Below are 16,737 nucleotides of genomic sequence, written 5' to 3'. Positions count from 1 at the left end.
ATGATGCGGCATAGATCTGGCGAAAAGGATGCCCATGAGAAGAGACATGGTCTGGTCACCACCAGTGGCCGGCAGAAGCACGACCATGTGAGATGGTGCACCACCGGCGATAAACTGGAAGCAATGTCCAGTAACGCATCGAGCCGAGAGGAGCTACAGGAAGGTGATTCGGTCTTGTTGCACATCCCGCAGCCGAAGAAAGGTTTCACCTCCGACCAACATCGTAACTGGAAATGTCCGTATAGGATTGACAAACGGCTGATGGATGCAGTGCATCAAATCCAGACAATGGGGAGACCGAGGACCAAGATGAAAGTGGTCCACTTGGAAAGACTTGCAGCGGTTGGAGCGGCAAGTATGTCTGATCGGGACGATCAGGCTTAGGTGGAGGGCAGTGTGGCGAATACTGCGGCAACACAAAGCGAACAACGAGAAATAGGCAGAATGTTCGAGGAATGACGTAGAATATTCCACAAAGAGAAACGTCAAGTTGGATAAACACTGCGAACAGCGAGAGAAAGAGAATGAGAATGAGCAATAAACTTCAGAATGTTCTAGAGTTGCCATAAGTGCCAGCGCAGGTATATAAGGGCGCCGCCACCGCGAGGTGAGTTAGTTACAAGTCAGTTGCGAATAAGCAAGCTATAAGTTTAATTGTGTGTAACAAGTTCAGTAAAGCGTTGTAATTGCTTCAACAAGTATTGTAGTGTTTTTACTGTATTAGCAAGTATTGTAAAATTGTTTGTTGTACAATAAAGTTAATTGTACTACCATTTGGTCATCGTTAGCCTTTATTTAACAATCCAGCGATACGAACCGGAGGATTCGGGAAATGCGGACGAGGGTTCAAGGATAATCGTAACAATACTAACCACAAGATTTAATTGGGCTGCATTTTTGCTAAACAAAAGTAGTTGTACCTGCCAAATAATATTCGGGTACTGAAGTACATGGATATAATTTTGAGGTTAATTAGTTTAAACTATAATTTGAACATTTATTGGACCCCATTCATAGCAAAAAAGGAAAGTAAATAAATAAAAATTAATGTTTTAATTGCGGTATGATAATTTCAATGTATGCAAACGTAAAAAATAAAACAGGATTATAATGTACTTGGTACTGAAGAAGTTCAAATAAGCACATTAACGGAGAAAAGAAAGTCGCGAAACGAAAAGTCGCAATACGAAAAGTCGCTCGAAATTCAAAGTGCTGTGAAAATTAAAGATAAGTCTTATAAAATATTTAATTTCAAATGAAGAAAAGAGCATTTAATAACGCAATGACTAAAGAAAAACGGATTTACGAATCCAATGTAAAAAATTGCGAGCTCTAAGGCAAATGAAAAGTGCAGAAAATGTGAATGTAGGAAGAAGTGGTGTTGTGCATCCAAATGAACAGCCAGGACCCTCTTTTCTTAGTGCAGAATCTTCTGAAAGTACAGCACACTCACACTCGGTGAGAATACTGAAGATTCATCTGAATCTGAATCCATTACTGTGATCCCGCAAGAAAGTGTAGAAAGTAGTGAAGAGATTAGGTTGTGGGCTATTAGGAATAATGTCTCACATAATTCTTTAGACGATTTGTTGCGAACTTTACGCAAATTTGGGGCGTCTGCCAAAAGTCTGTTAAAAACAAGCAGAGAGAAAATTAATATTGGCAGGACTCCAAATGGAGATTTTATATACCTAAGAACTGAGAACTATTTTTAATCATCTAATATCTGTAGTTTAATAAATAAGGAAGACGTTTTAATTGACGTTGGAGTCGACTGTTTAAAATTATTCAAAAGTTCAAACCGCGTTCTTTGGCCTATCCTTGTAGGTGCCCCTCATGTAAGACCGATTATGATTGCTTGCTTTTCTGGTTTCAAAAACCCGGGAAATATTGATAGCTTCATGGCTAGTTAAGTTATTAAGAATTAATGGAGTTCAAGTAGGCCTTAATCCAAACCGCTTAAAATTTATCGTACGCTTGTTTACGTGTGACTCTCCAGCTAGGGCATTTGTAACTGGCGTTATTGGGCACAACGGAAAAAATGTATGTCCCAAATGCTGCCAGGAAGGTGCATATAAAAATAAAATGGTTTGTTTTTCAAAGCGGGTTAGCATTCTAAGGACTGATAAATCCTTTGAATAAAGATCAAATCCTTCTCATCATTTTGGAATTTACTGATTTTAGAATTATTTGCATGCACTTAGTGAACCTAGGAATTACAAAAAAGTTATTACAATTTATTCTTAAAAGAGGGAATGTAACATCCATTAATGAGAAGTTGAACTTTATCGCAAGTGTTGTTCCCTCAGAGTTTAGTCACATAGCTAGAAGCTTAGATGAGATGAAAAATTGGAAGTCAACGGAAATTTGGCAATTTTTGCTCTATACTGGCGTTTTTGTCCACAAAGATACCATCAACCCCCATGTATACTACAACTTTTTGCTGCTACATGGGTCGTTCTTAAAAAACATGACCAATTGGTGTCCCCAGACTTTACTATTTTATATTTTGTTTCTTCAAAAAGAAAATAGAAAAATATCTGCATTTTTATAAATTATTATCGATTCTACGTAACTATATTATAAAAAAAAAATAATTAATTATCTGAAAATAACTTAAAAAATATTTTCAATGTCAAAGGTTTAGCAAAAACCTGTGTCCCGAGCCAATTTATAAAAATTTAATAGTTATTTTCAGTTGAAATAAAATTGAAAAAAAATAATATTTACAATTTTTGTTATTCAGTTTGTGTATTAATACCATATATAGAAAAGAATGATGAAAAATAATTTGTTTGTATAATTTTTATGAAGAAAATTTGTGTCCCCAGGTTTTGGTCCCCTCTGTTACGTCCACTCATTTTATTGAAAAATGTTTGTTAAACGTTATGACGCGTATATTTCTCTTATGCTTCTCCATCATAACTTAGCTAAAATCAACAAAATGTGTTTTGAACTGTTCAGTCTTGTTTAGTGCGTTGTTGAGTAAGGAACCCAATTGTATGCCGGGTACGTACCCTTATTCAGTGTCAACTCTGTTACTGTTGAAAAACGGTGAGTAAAGTGATTTTTTATTTATTTTATAATTTTTTATAAATACTTTATGTACATTAATTAAGTGGACAAATAAATTTTCCAAAATTCGAATAGAAAGCTAAAATATGGTATTTTTGAGTTAATTTGTCCCCTCTGTTACCGGTCCACTCTGTGACTTATTAACTCCAAACAATCCAAAAATTAAAAAAAATACTGCTGGTTATGGATTCCTATTGTTGATACCATCCGTAACCACATGAGGCCAATTATAAACATATTTGGCCAACTTAATTTTTAAAAATTACAAAATTCAGAATGGTCATGTTTTTTAAGAACGACCCACATAGTGCCATAAGACTTCTTTCTTGTGAAAGGACATCCAAGACAGATTCTGACGTTGCCCAAAAAATATTGGAACTCTTCGTTACTTACTTTGGTGAAGGATATGGTGATGAGTTTATAAGCTTTAATGTTCATGAATAACTCCACCTGTCGGATTGTGTGAAGCTATTTGGTCTTTTGGACTCATTTTCAGCATATGAATTTGAAAATTGTATGCAATATTTAAAACGATGATTAATAAACCAAATAAGAACTTGCAACAAATATCGTTGAGACTTAAAGCAAGGCAGAAATATATTTCTGAAAATAAGGATTCAAAGTTAGGATCATTTAATTTAAACCACAAAAAAGAGAGAGATTGTTACTGTTTTAGTCAAAATTGGGTCCTCTCAAGGTGATAGGTATAATAAAGACGGCGAACTCGGAAAAACTGCTATACAATGCTTTTGAAAAATTATAAAACTTTTTCGAAGAGCCACTTCAGTCTTTCCCGGGTTTGGGAATTGTTTTGCAAGTCAACTTAGCACTGTGTAAATAGAGATTTCGAGGGAGGATCTAATCTAAATCATAAATATTTTTGTATACCGTATGAATAACTCAGTGAGAGGGAGACCAGTATGTTTGCATGTATGTATTTATATAAAAAAAATATTTATTGGTTCAGAAATGGTGGGTAGGCACTGTGGCCAATGATAAAGTTCGTTTACCACCTCTACACGGTTGTAAGCCCTGCAGAGTCCGCAAAATGCTCCGGAAGCAGTGTCCGGAGGATGCATCAGACTAGGCCGAGCATACTTTAAAGTGCCATCTAATTGAAACTTAAGAAAGTTCAATTACATGGCAGTTGAGAAGTGCACGTGCAAAAATTTCATAAATTGCATAAAGGAAATTTTTGCACATGCAGCAGTACATAGCACGAATTTAGGCGCCCGGTGTTAGCAGTCGCGCCTAAACACCGTATGAAAATAAACATTTGCTGATTCCGCTGTTACACCACATGTTTAACGATTTTCATAATTTAACTACACATTTAATTTTGCCATCAAAATAATTTACAAAATAATAATTTAAATCATTTAAATTTTAATACAATTTACGAAATGAGCCTTAACTTGAACGCTAGCAATAGCTCCGATGAGTCGCATATCCCAGCAGCTCAGGAATGTAATCGTAAGTAAAACTATTATTTAATCATTAATATTCAACAACTCTTCTTTTCTTTTGTCGGTTTCAGCCAAGACAAAATCACGCCAGCAAACCAGTAGTCCGTTATAATCGCATTTAGGAAAAAAGTTGGGCGATTTTGACATTAGCCGTTTATTTACATTTGTTCGTTTGTTTACATTTCGGTGGTGGCTTCTTTACAGCTAGAAAGCGAGTTTTATGTGGTTTTGATTTAATTATATATTTAAAATGAAGTGGGCCGTGATTTTTTGTAAAAATAATTACGACAACAACAAAACCGTGAGTTTTTTTGGTTTTCCGAAGGAGGAAAACTTAGGCAAGCAGTGGGAGCAGTTTTGCGGGCAAGGCGTTAACAAAAAAGCAAAAATTTGTGGTGCCCATTTTCTCCCGGAGAATTTTCAGAACAATTTGAAACTTCAAACGGGTTAGTTCGATTTTGCATAGTTACTTATGTATAATCTAAAGTTTGAGCGAAATTCCAGGATTTGCGAAATTTCCAATTTTTAAAAAAGGGGCTCTTCCGACCAGAAAAAGTAATCAGCCTGTTGTTGAGAGCACCCATAGCGCTGGAAAGCTCAGCATTTCGGACTTGGTAGAGGCTGCCAAAATAATTGCAGAAGCTGCGGAGCGGGGAAATATAGACGTGACTGCGAGGATTCCTTTGGTGGAGGTGGCAGCCGATAACAAGGAGCAGGGCACCCATAGTGGTGGATTACACACACAAAAAACTCGGCATTTCCGACTTGTTGGAGGCTGCCAAAACAATTGCAAAGCTGAGCAGGAAAATGTACCTGTGACTGCAAGAATTCCTTTGGCTAAGTTGACAGCCGAAAACAAACAAAGTCCAAGTGCTACAAGGCTATTGAAACAAAAAATATTAGTCAAAGACTGTTAAGTTTAATATACATACTTTTAGTTCATACGATGGTTATGATATTTTGTAGACAATTACTTAAACGTGAGGCAGAAGGAAGGCAACAGTTTTTTCTAAAAAAATTTTAGTACTTAAAGAAAGGCGCTATTATTATTATTACTTTATTAATATTTTGTGATTGATCCAGTGAAGCGATGGAGTGTGAAATTCAGCGATTGCGAGAGTGCTCAAAAAACCGATTGGAAGACAACACGAAATTGCAGCAGAAAGTGTAATAGCAATGTGGTAGTGGTTATAAAATTTGTTAAATAATATTTGAAATTTCCTTCCTTAGTGAATCACTAACACGCGAAAATTTGGCACTGCTGGTGAGTGAAAAGCAAAGCAAGAAAATGATATCTGCCCTACGGGAACGCATAGAAAGCGCTGGATTCGAGCAAAGAAACATTGAAGAGAAGCTCCGAACAATTTTCACTCCCGGCCAAATAAAAAAGTTAAAGCGTGGCAATAAGCTTATGAGATAGGCTGAAGAGGACATATCGCACTCAATAACGTTGTACTCGACAAGCGCGAAGGTATATAGATTGCTTCCTGCAGTGCGTACTCTTAAATGTTGGGCTAAGAAAGTAAGCATTAATACCGGCATAATCGAGCCGGTCACACAAATTTTATCCGCTGATGTTCAGCTCGATGAGGTTCAGAAGTTATGCATCTTGAGCTTCGATGAAATGAAGATTCGTAAAGTGTATTGCTACGATATATCTTCTGACACCACGTACGGACCAGTAGATTACGTGGAAGTAGCTATGCTAAGAGGTATATATAATAGATGCTTTCCATTTCCAGACAACCGGACAGGTACGAGCATGATTTTTAATTTCGACCAAACTCAAATACATTGTTTGTTGGTCCAAATAATGAGACACGTATTTTTTCTTTTGCCTCGGAAAAATTTTTCGGCCGAATTAAACGCGATCTTTTTTTTTCAAGCAAAAATCAACTTTTCGAATTGACAGTGAGAAGGTTTTTTTAAAATGCGCATAACTTTGTCAAAATTTAATAGATTCCAACAATGTTTTTACTCAAATGTCAGTAATTCTTGTCACTTCAAGATAGAATGATATAATTATTGATTATCATTATTTAAAATTTTTTATTTAACAATAAACAAAAAGTGCAATTTTTTTTAAAACTTAATTTCTCAAAACGTGTATTTTTCACATTTTCCCGCTTTTTATAATCGAAACTGTATGGTGGAAAGTGTGTTCTAATATCTATTTGATACACAAAAATGATCACGGCTGTATTTTTTGCTGATATATTACATACATATGTTCCATTTAGTTAAACAATATAAGAATATTGTAGTATGTACCACAAAAACGTATATTTTCTATAAAATATCATAACTCAGAAAAAAAATTTCGCTATTAGAGATTTGGGTTGATTGTAGTTCAAAGTGTCTCTTTCCCGGTAAAAAAGTTTGAGAGAAAAAAAAATACACTTTTTGAGAAATTAAATTAAAAAAAAAAATATTCACTTTTTGTTTATTGTTAAATAAAAAATTTTAAATAATGAAAATCAATAATTATCTCATTCTATCTTGAAGTGACAAGAATTACTGACATTTGAGTAAAAACATTGTTGGAATCTATTAAATTTTGACAAAGTTATGGGCATTTTAAAAAAAACATTCTCGCTGTCAATTCGAAAAGTTGATTTTTGCGTGAAAAACAAAATCGCGTTTAATTCGGCCGAAAAATTTTCCGAGGCAAAAGGTAAAATACGTGTCTCATTATTTGGACCAACAAACAATGTATTTGAGTTTGGTCGAAATTAAAAATCATGCTCGTACCTGACCGGTTGTCTGAAATGGAAAGCATCAATAGTATTTAATATAACATATCAATAAATAAGGCTAATTATTTTTACAGGTCTGATGTCGAAATGGAAACAGCCGGTATGATTTCGACTGCAGGATGACAAAAGAAATACTTTTCAGCATCATAAGCTCGGTGAAGACGTGTGGGTATCATGTAGCCGCTGTTGTAAGCGATTTAGGCGGAACAAACCGAGCGCTATTTAATGACCTCGGTGTAAGCACCGATACTCCATGGTCAGTAAAATTTACTCTCCTAATATGTACACTACTTTTATTTTATAGTGTAACAATTTTTTCTTAATTTTAGGTTTATCTACGATGATAGGCGAATATTTGTGTCTGCGGATTCACCACATCACATCTTCTACGTAACCACTTTTTGGATAGTGGTTTTACGGTAAACGGCAAGGAGGTGAAGAAGGATACAATCGAGTTGCTCTCGTGTACTTCCTCAGAGTTATCAATAACTCACAAAATTAGCAGCAACCACCTTAGTGTTGTTGGGCCCCAGCGACAAAAGGTGAAAATGGCAACAAAGCTTTTTTCGCACACCGTTGCGCAAGCGATTACGCATGCTTCCAGCCTAGGCTACCTCGGAGGTCACAATTGGGAGGAGTGTCATAAAGTTTTAAAATTGGTAACTAGTGCTTTAACATTATATTTTTCACATTTATGCGATGGAATCCCTCCTTTTTAGGTAAATGACTAGTTTGACATCGTGAAAGTAAGAGTACCGTATACAGATACTAAAAAACGTACTCATGCGTATGGATTAGCCTAGGTTATTCGAGACGGAATCCTACAGCAAATGACGCAACTCATGACCGAAATTCGCGTCGTTGGGAAATTAAATATCATGCCTTTTCAGAAAGGTACCTTTTAATTTAAAAACCATACTTTAATCAAATTAAAACTAAAAGCAGTTCCAAACTTTTGTGTTTATAGGAATTATGCAATCTAATTTGGCTTTAAAGTTGCTATACGAGGATGTAATAAGTCGGTTTAATCTTAAGTATATCCTAACGTATAGATTGAATGAATCTAATTTCTAATCGCTCGAAAGGGGGCTTGAATGACCATCCCGATCGCCAACAATTCAAGTATCGCCTGCGCTCCTACATCGTCGGATTCAACGAGGGCGTGCTTTCAGACAGTGCGAATGTGTCAATCGACGACACTCCAGACATTGAGTTGGAAAGCAACTCGCTCACAGGTAATACAAAAGATAATTTCTATTATGAATATAATCACTACTTCATATATTAATATATAACTCTTTACTTAGGCATCATTTTCAATAAAGTTTTATTGAAATCAGACGAAGGCAACGAAGAAAGTAGCGCGCAAGAGGAACAAGAAGTGGAAGGTCTGGAAAACGACGGGCTCGAAATTCCGCGAGGTATATCTGTCGGCCGCTGTGGTGTAGTGGTAAGCAGTGCGCGCTTTCACTCATCAGCACCCGGGTTCAAGCCCCGGTCAAGGCAACATCGCAAAAAATATAGAAAAAATGTTTTTTCTTAGCAGCGGTCGTCCCTCGGCAGGCAATGGCAAACCTCCGAATGTATTTCTGCCATGAAAAACAGCTTCTCATAAAAATACAATCGCCGTTCGGAGTCGGCGTAAAACTGTAGGTCCCTCCGCTTTGTGTGAGAACATCAAGGCGCACGTCACAAATCGGAGGAGAAGCTCGGCCAAACACTAACATATGTGTAAGCGCCAATCTATTATATTATCTGTCATAAACTACATAGCTCAGTGCCAGACTTGAGAGCAGAAAATGCCGATGACAGCTATACCTGGGTGAACCACCTTACGGAAGGTGGTTTATCAAAGCCCACAGAAGAGATGATGGCACATATGCAGCAATTGCAGTGCGTGTTTGACGAAATTAACGGCAGCGGGTTAAAGATAATGCTAATGATAAAACTTCGTAGACGACCACATCAGAAGCGCCAATCATATAAGCTGCGATGTGAAGGTCAAGAGATTATTTTTCCGTACACGCATATTCGTCAGAATACGAACTTTAAATAAGCAACTTTCTGACAGTGCAAAATCACGAAAACGAAAGTTTAGAAAAATATTCACATAAAGTAAGTTGTAAAGGGTACATATTTACATACATATGATGTATGCTGCAATCATTAATCTAATAATTTCAGGAGCCTAACAGGTGGGAACTATCCGCTGAAGATGAACAGCACAAAAACCTGGAAGACAGTCTGGTGAAAGAACGAAGCATTCATATTTTGTATTGTGGCATATTGTACCTCCATATCAGAGGCTGCCACAACGTAACGCTCTCACTAACCTGCTAACTTTGCACATGCCTGCTCCATAAGTTGGCGATTGTAAATTATTGTATCAACGTAACTGTGGTAAGTGATGGTCCAACAGAACAAATACTGGATACGGTAAGTTACTTTATTTTATATTTATTATTAATGACCAAATCATATAATATATAGTATATCCATTAGGTTTACCAGTCGATACTGAATTTTGGAAAACTGGAAATACATATACACATATACGCGCTTTCGAAAGTAAAAACTGGACATTTAATTATCAACAGCATTATGCAGCATGTTTTTACCACGATACAAGGTACTAAATATTGAAGAATAACAAAAAAACGAAATTCAACGTATTCTTTTGCAAACTAGTAGTTTACATTTAGCGTTCCCGTATTCCAAGAAATAGTCAGACTTAGTCCGAAGTCGTTCCTGTACTCGCATTTATAATATATTCAGTACTGCCTTCCGAACAATTTCTGACTAAATCCTGGAGTACGGTAATAGACTAAGTATTACACCCAAAATTAGTGCAGGCACCCATTTATAATCAACTAACATTTATATTATTTCAGTGTCAACGATATTTGCAACAGAATCGCTTCACTTGAATAGCGGCAGGGCTGCTTGTAGTATAATGCCTAAGCTTGTTCCATCCGAATTCCGTAAACTTAACGACAAAGGCTGCAGACTGAAGTTCGGAAATAACACTATGTTTGGTATCGTCAATCCGTAGAATAACACAATAAATTCATAATTCATATTACACAGCGTGTCCAATCATCCAAACAGTGGAATCATCCATGAACGCAGAACCAGTTCATGGAATCGGCTGCATTTGATGCAGCTACAAGGTATGGCAAGCACTATTGCACTACATTTAGCAACATGGATACACCTAAAGCAAGTTATAATTTAGCAAAACAACATAACATGTATGTATATAAACTTTTTTTTTATTGATTTGTTAAAGATTTTCACAATAAATACAATTTGTCACGCATTCAGCAATCACTTAAATTTTCTTTACTTTCGCTTTTGTCAACGTGTGTACACATATGGTAAAGTATAATTTAGTACGACAACATGATTCATAAGCATTTCTTTACTAACTTTCAAACGAATTTGCATTATAAAAATAATTATTAAAGCTTTCAACAATCACGCGGTTTTCTTCGTCTTCGCTTTGTTGTTTACTTCTTAGCTCTGTTAGAAACAAAATGGCGTCGAGATTTCGAACAGCGAAAAATAACTTTTTTCTTTCTTTCGTTTGCGCGTGATCTTGCATGATGCAAAAATACAAAGTGGTATCAATTGTGACAGCTCGATTTGACACTGCCTTAGCTCAGTAGAACGAGAAGAGAAACGGGAAGAAATTAAGCCCCATTTGGGGGAAAAATATAAAATCTCACATATTTTCCCAAACCAAATTTGCTTTTTTATAGTATGTTCGTAGTGAAATGAAATAAAATAAGATAAAATACCTTTTTAAGAAAAAAACTTTGTATACTGAGAAAAAATAATAAAATATTCAACTATATTATTAGGCAAAGAATTGTTAAAGAAGTAACACTGTCTAACCTAAGGCAGTCAATATGGCGGAATTAGAGCGAGAAGTTGCCAACTGATAACACCTGTATTATTGCATCATGGTGATCTTGTGTCTTTCGTTCATGGGTTTCAGCTAACCAACCACCTCTAAAAAGAAAGCGCTTTTTCACAAACAAACGATTTCCATAATGCAATAGAAAATAAAAAGAGTACGAGTAACAGTGCAAATATCTCAAATGAGGGTAAGTATAGCTATTATTTATTAATATTCAACAACTCTTTCTTCTTCTTTTTATTTGTCGGTTTCAGCTAACCAACCACCTCTAAAAATAAAACTTTTTTCGCAAAAAACGATTTCACTAGTGCAACCGAAAATAAACAGAGTACGAGTACCAGTGCAAATATCTCAGATGAGGGTAATTTATTACAAAAACTTTAACTGAATAAAATTTTTTACTTAATTTATATAAAACCTTGTTTCAGAAATTTTGGAAACCTTGAAAGTGGTCTTGAAAACCCAAAACGAATTCATAGAAGGCATAAATATAATTAACCATAATGTAAGATATTCACTTTCCAACATGTGCTGTAACCAAAACAAATTTTTAAGCAAAGCAAGAAGTCGATTGAAAAAGAGAACATGTATACTTTTTATTGTCCTTTTACATAAGCAAACCACCATTGTTCAAAACCAAATCCACATCTCCGAGGTATTGGAACAGGTCCAGCAAAACATATGTCGTATTTGAAATCGGTATGGAATCGCAAAATATGATGTTACGAGAATTTCAAGGTGGTAGCAAAGATTGAGAGGTCGGTTTGTCAAATGACTGGAGAAATTTCTGACAAAAATTGTCGAGTGCCCTGCTAGTGTATCATAAACGCTCTACCCTCTGGTGATGGCATAGGATAAAAAGACTAGTCAGAGAACGATTTAACGTCAGTTACATTTCAAATTCGCGTCAATTAGCACAGAAGAGAAACGACTAGCCTAAAAGGCCGGTGTGGATTAACTTCATGTGGGTCAACAAATCAGTGATCGGACTTTAAAAAAATTCTGTGTGGTAGAATCTGGAAAAAAATGTGGTAGATTTCAAAAAAATGTGGAGATTTAAAAGAAATGTGGTGGATCTCTGGGTTTGGATCAAACTTTGTATAAAATTAAAAAGATTCTGCAAGGTTGCACACCCAAATGGCAACTTTTTAATTGGACTCTAAACACAAAGTACAAGATTGAAGTTGTTAAAAATTTCGTTAAGTTTTGGAAATATTTTTTCTTGACAGGGTAAAGCAGTTTCTTCCATATTAAGATATTTTTCGAACATATTTTAAGAGATTTCTGCAACCTTTCGGAGCGCTACCAGCTTTTCTTTTTATCACATCACGAAGTAACGAACAAATGTGGCACGTTCCAGAAACAACTAATTGGGATTTGCCGATTTTTACAATTTTCAAGTAAAAGTAAACAACGCCCCAGAAACCTTACATGCACTTAAATTTGCTAATACTTTCACAAAAACCGCCGTTTTTTAACATTTTCGCTATTAATTCTTTTTATAAATCATATATTTTGCAATTTAAAACAATAACACCGAGTTGTCTGTCAAAAAATTGGTTACTGAGAAAATTTACTATTTTACAGTTTATTTATCCTCCCATTCATATTTGTTTACTTTTACTTGAGTAATGCGGAATCTTGTATTATATCATTTTTGTTACCATATAGTGTTTAGTTTTGGACAATTTTTGCTTTTAAAATTAAGAAAATTATGTCAAGCAAAAATAAAACTACGGTGAAACCCGCTTAAGTACCCCCCCTTCCCCCCGCTTAAGTGCCTAACCCGCTTAAGTAACCAACATTTTTGGACACCATGAATTTTTTAATGTATTCTGAAGAAAATCCCTCTCTTAAGTACCTCCCCGCTTATGTACCCAACCCGCCTTAGTACCTCAATTTTTCATGCCTCATTTACAATTTTACTTATGATTTTCCCCTTTTAAGTGCTCTTTTAAAATTCCTTAAAATTTTTACGTATTTTGAAATTCAGTAGCAGCGCCACACACCTTCGGTAAAATAATTCTAAAAAATCAACGGTAATTTTTAGCCACTTGAAACTTGAACATAATTGCACTAAAATTGAATGGGCTATAAAACTGTATACTCAAAAAACACTTCTGAGGAAAAAGTTTGAAATTATGATGATTTTTTTTAAGTGTTCTACAAAATCTTAAGCTTAGGTTTATATGGTATTTGTTAGGGAATGAACTGCATTTTAATTGATTGAAAAATCTTAAAAATTAGGGAATGAACTGCATTTTAACTGATTGAAAAATCTTAAAAATTAATAAATAAACATAAGAGGCAAACGATATTATTTTGAATTTGGTACAAAATGGTATGTCCAACTTTGACCTTGTAAACAATTTACTTCTTGTAAAAATGACATACCATTGCACTAAATATTTTTTTTAATAAAGTTTTTCATTACTTGTTTATGTGTTTACATAATGCTACGATTTTGTTTTTAAACTATGTATATTTACTTCATTAAATGCTGTTATTCAAGTATTTATGTAAGTTAACAAGAAGATGTAACTACATCAGTAATTATGTCCGCTTAAGTACCCGCATCGAGGTACTTAAGCGGGTTCTCTTAAGTACCCAACCCGCCTAAGTACCTCAAAAAGCTGACATTTTTCTTGAGGTACTTAAGCGGGTTTTACTGTACTCAAAAACGCAAATATGTGGTAGATTTCAGACCTTAAGTGGTAGATGTGGTAGATGCTCAAAAAAGTGGCAGATCTACCACAATGTGGTAGAAGTCCGATCACTGCAACAAATTGCAATCATGTTTGCCCTAATTAACTTGTTATCTTTTATACGGAAAGTAATTTCCTAAAATTATGCAATGTGTTATAAAATCGCTAGGTTTTAAATTAAATTTTGTAAAATGTAGTCGAAAGAATGTCTTAAACAAATACAGCCTTATCATGAGTTTCATTTTCCCCGAACCGGTTCACTATTCACTTTTCGTTTCCATGTATTTAGTATGGGAGGATGAAACATTTTCGGGTGAATTATTTTTCGGGCGAAACTCAGGATAAGGCAGATAATTTTAATTGACTTAAAGAGGACCGAAAATTAAATGCGATTAGTATTTAACGGTGACCTTTCAATTCATCGACGGATATGAGACCAATTAATGCACTGATCTTCTTTATTCTCCATGTCCATATGATATTTAGACGCTTTACCACCAAATATGTGTATATCGTCTCACTTCTTTTTGTTTCAAAGAAAAAAATGAATTATTTTAACAAATTTATATATTTTAGTTCGTAGGCCAACAATATTCGACTTCAGTAAACGGAAATAATATGTATGTATTTATGTGCGAATGTATATGCTTAAAATTTTTAGTAAACATATGAAACATGTGGAGCTGTAAATGATGTCTTCACCACTGCAGGATGCGCATCTGTATGAATAGCATGGTGAGTGATAACTGCAGGAGAAGTCTTCAGCAAAGTGGTTCCAGCTGGAGCAGCATGTACATAATGTGTTGTTGGGGTCAAATGAACAGCTGCAGCTGGAGCATGGTGTATAACAGCGTGGGTGGCAGGAGCGTGATGCAGCAATGTCGGTGCTGCATAAGCGCGGATGTAGGTTGGTGTCACAACAGGTGAAATATAGGTTTTGTGTGTCAGCTGTTCATGGCTCTGAGATATACGGACTGAAGGATTGATCGGAGTGGCAGGAGGGGAAGACGGAGCTGGTGCGATTTCATTCTCGAGCTGTTGAAAATTTTGAGTTGGTGCAGGCGCATGGGTCAATACCTTTATAGGCTCGCTAACCTGTTCACGGCGAACAGTGGCTTTGAAACCATTCACAGCATCAGCCGTGTACTCAACTGTGCGTCGGTAGCCATCGGGTTCTTGCAACGAATACTGCCCTCTGATGACATCACCATCACGCTGCTCCGTTTGGGACTTAATGTCTCCAGTAACAGAATCCTGCACGTCATAGTTAAAACTGTAGCTTGGATAGGAGTCGTACTCCTCACTCTTTTCTTCAGCGGCACTTTCTGCGAACACCGCAAACGCTAAAGCAAGGAGGCAGATGTTTAGAGTTCTAGGCTTCGAAAGAGGAAAGAATTTTTAAATTAAAAGAAATATTTGCGCAATAGCGAGAGTTAGTTACTTTGATATCCATTTTAATGGCGATGTTTGGTTTAAGTTTGTTGTTAAAGTTTTCAAGATGATTACTCAAGTACAGCTGGAACTGAACTGTTTAACTTACAAATTGTATCACCCAATTTATATTATTTGCTATCGGTACTCACCAACCGACCAACATGACCCAATGCCACAGTTAAAGGAGCAAATACTGCATGCTCATGTGGCAAGGTCAGTGTATCCACGAACATGCAGTCTGGCAATGCATGCCAGCGTGAATGTGTTGATTAATATGACCATGCACACTTAAGATTGTGCTTATCATGTCCCATTTACACATGCAACCGCTGCATCATCTGCATCTTAGCACAAATATGTATGTACGTATACATCACCACAGCCTTAATGCAACACGCAACCTGTACCTGTTCCCTTCACCTATGTCACTGTCATTATTTCCGAATACTCATTGGATGGTGGTAGAACCGTAGCGTAGCAGACGATGCATGTGAAACTAAATATCCATAAACATACATACATATGTATGTATGAATGTGGATATAAATATTTAAAAGGAAGGAAATTTCTGCTCGCAATTGCATACCTCAGGGTATTTTTTGAATTATTAAATTTAATGTTAACAGTCGCGTAATGTGTTTCCAATCAATGCACAAAGTAAAAAATGAAATGTATATTCGTACGTACCGTATGTAAAAATTCATTTATTATTATAAAGAAAATTAGTACAATAAGATCCCAAAGATCTTTTTTAGTACAACGGTAACTTAAAATTAAGACAAGAATAAGAGTTGAGAATAAAAAGTGCATAGTACATCATGTCAAACAAAGCCTGACAAATAGCATTAGGCAAAACTTACAAATCTATATAAAACCAAGAGAGGAAGAAAAAATAAAAAATAAATAAAAAAAAGTTAATAAATAAATAAAAATTAAAAAAAGAACGACATATAATTTTCAATTAGCCTATATCTAAAAGCATACACATTTACAATTTATATAGATAGCGAACCTCAGCTGATAATGAGTTAATAAGTTAACAAAAATTCGAGTACAAAACACTCTTAAAGTTGCTTTTATTTAGACTGTTGCGAATATGTCCTGGAACCGAGTTCCAGGTGCGAATAGCATTAACGAGGGTTTAAATTATGTCACGGAAATTAGTTTTTGTTAAAGTGGAATCATAAACAAGTAATTTAAAAATCATTTCATTAAAGATAAGTTATCACCCGCGCCGTTTTTGGCCGATCGTTTTTACTTTTTCCGCACTTCATTCCATCTTATTTACTTTTCACTTTCTTAATTCCTTTAAAGTTTATAATATTAATGCATCTCAGTCCCCCTGTCACAAGTGTTCTCATTAGGGATGCCAAAATATC

At 35.5% G+C, this 16,737-nt stretch overlaps 2 protein-coding genes and 1 long non-coding RNA gene across 3 annotated transcripts; 2 read left to right on the top strand and 1 right to left on the bottom strand.

Moving 5' to 3' along the window:
• Nucleotides 1–5,782: 5,782 nt before the first annotated feature.
• On the top strand, nt 5,783–8,156 carry LOC118738583. Its single transcript, XR_004992899.1, has 4 exons — nt 5,783–6,253; nt 7,372–7,553; nt 7,627–7,956; nt 8,017–8,156. It is a non-coding gene; the product is annotated as an uncharacterized LOC118738583 (long non-coding RNA).
• A 138-nt stretch (nt 8,157–8,294) lies between these two features.
• LOC118738582 lies at nt 8,295–8,872 on the top strand. Its single transcript, XM_036469522.1, has 2 exons — nt 8,295–8,532; nt 8,605–8,872. Exons 1-2 carry the CDS (start codon nt 8,355–8,357, stop codon nt 8,838–8,840), a joined length of 414 nt encoding a protein of 137 aa, XP_036325415.1. The 5' UTR covers nt 8,295–8,354; the 3' UTR covers nt 8,841–8,872.
• Nucleotides 8,873–14,364: 5,492 nt separating this feature from the next.
• Nucleotides 14,365–15,714, bottom strand: LOC118738581 (pupal cuticle protein Edg-84A-like). Its single transcript, XM_036469521.1, has 2 exons — nt 15,366–15,714; nt 14,365–15,301 (listed from the first exon to the last, which is right to left on the bottom strand). The coding sequence occupies exons 1-2, from the start codon at nt 15,375–15,377 to the stop codon at nt 14,582–14,584; spliced, it is 732 nt and encodes a 243-aa protein (XP_036325414.1). The 5' UTR covers nt 15,378–15,714; the 3' UTR covers nt 14,365–14,581.
• Nucleotides 15,715–16,737: the final 1,023 nt, after the last annotated feature.

The sequence above is a fragment of the Rhagoletis pomonella genome, unplaced genomic scaffold (genome assembly GCF_013731165.1).
Source record: "Rhagoletis pomonella isolate Grant_MI unplaced genomic scaffold, Rhpom_1.0 Rhpom_scaffold_00004, whole genome shotgun sequence".
Lineage (NCBI taxonomy): Eukaryota > Metazoa > Arthropoda > Insecta > Diptera > Tephritidae > Rhagoletis > Rhagoletis pomonella.
This window is presented reverse-complemented; position numbering and strand designations above follow the sequence as displayed.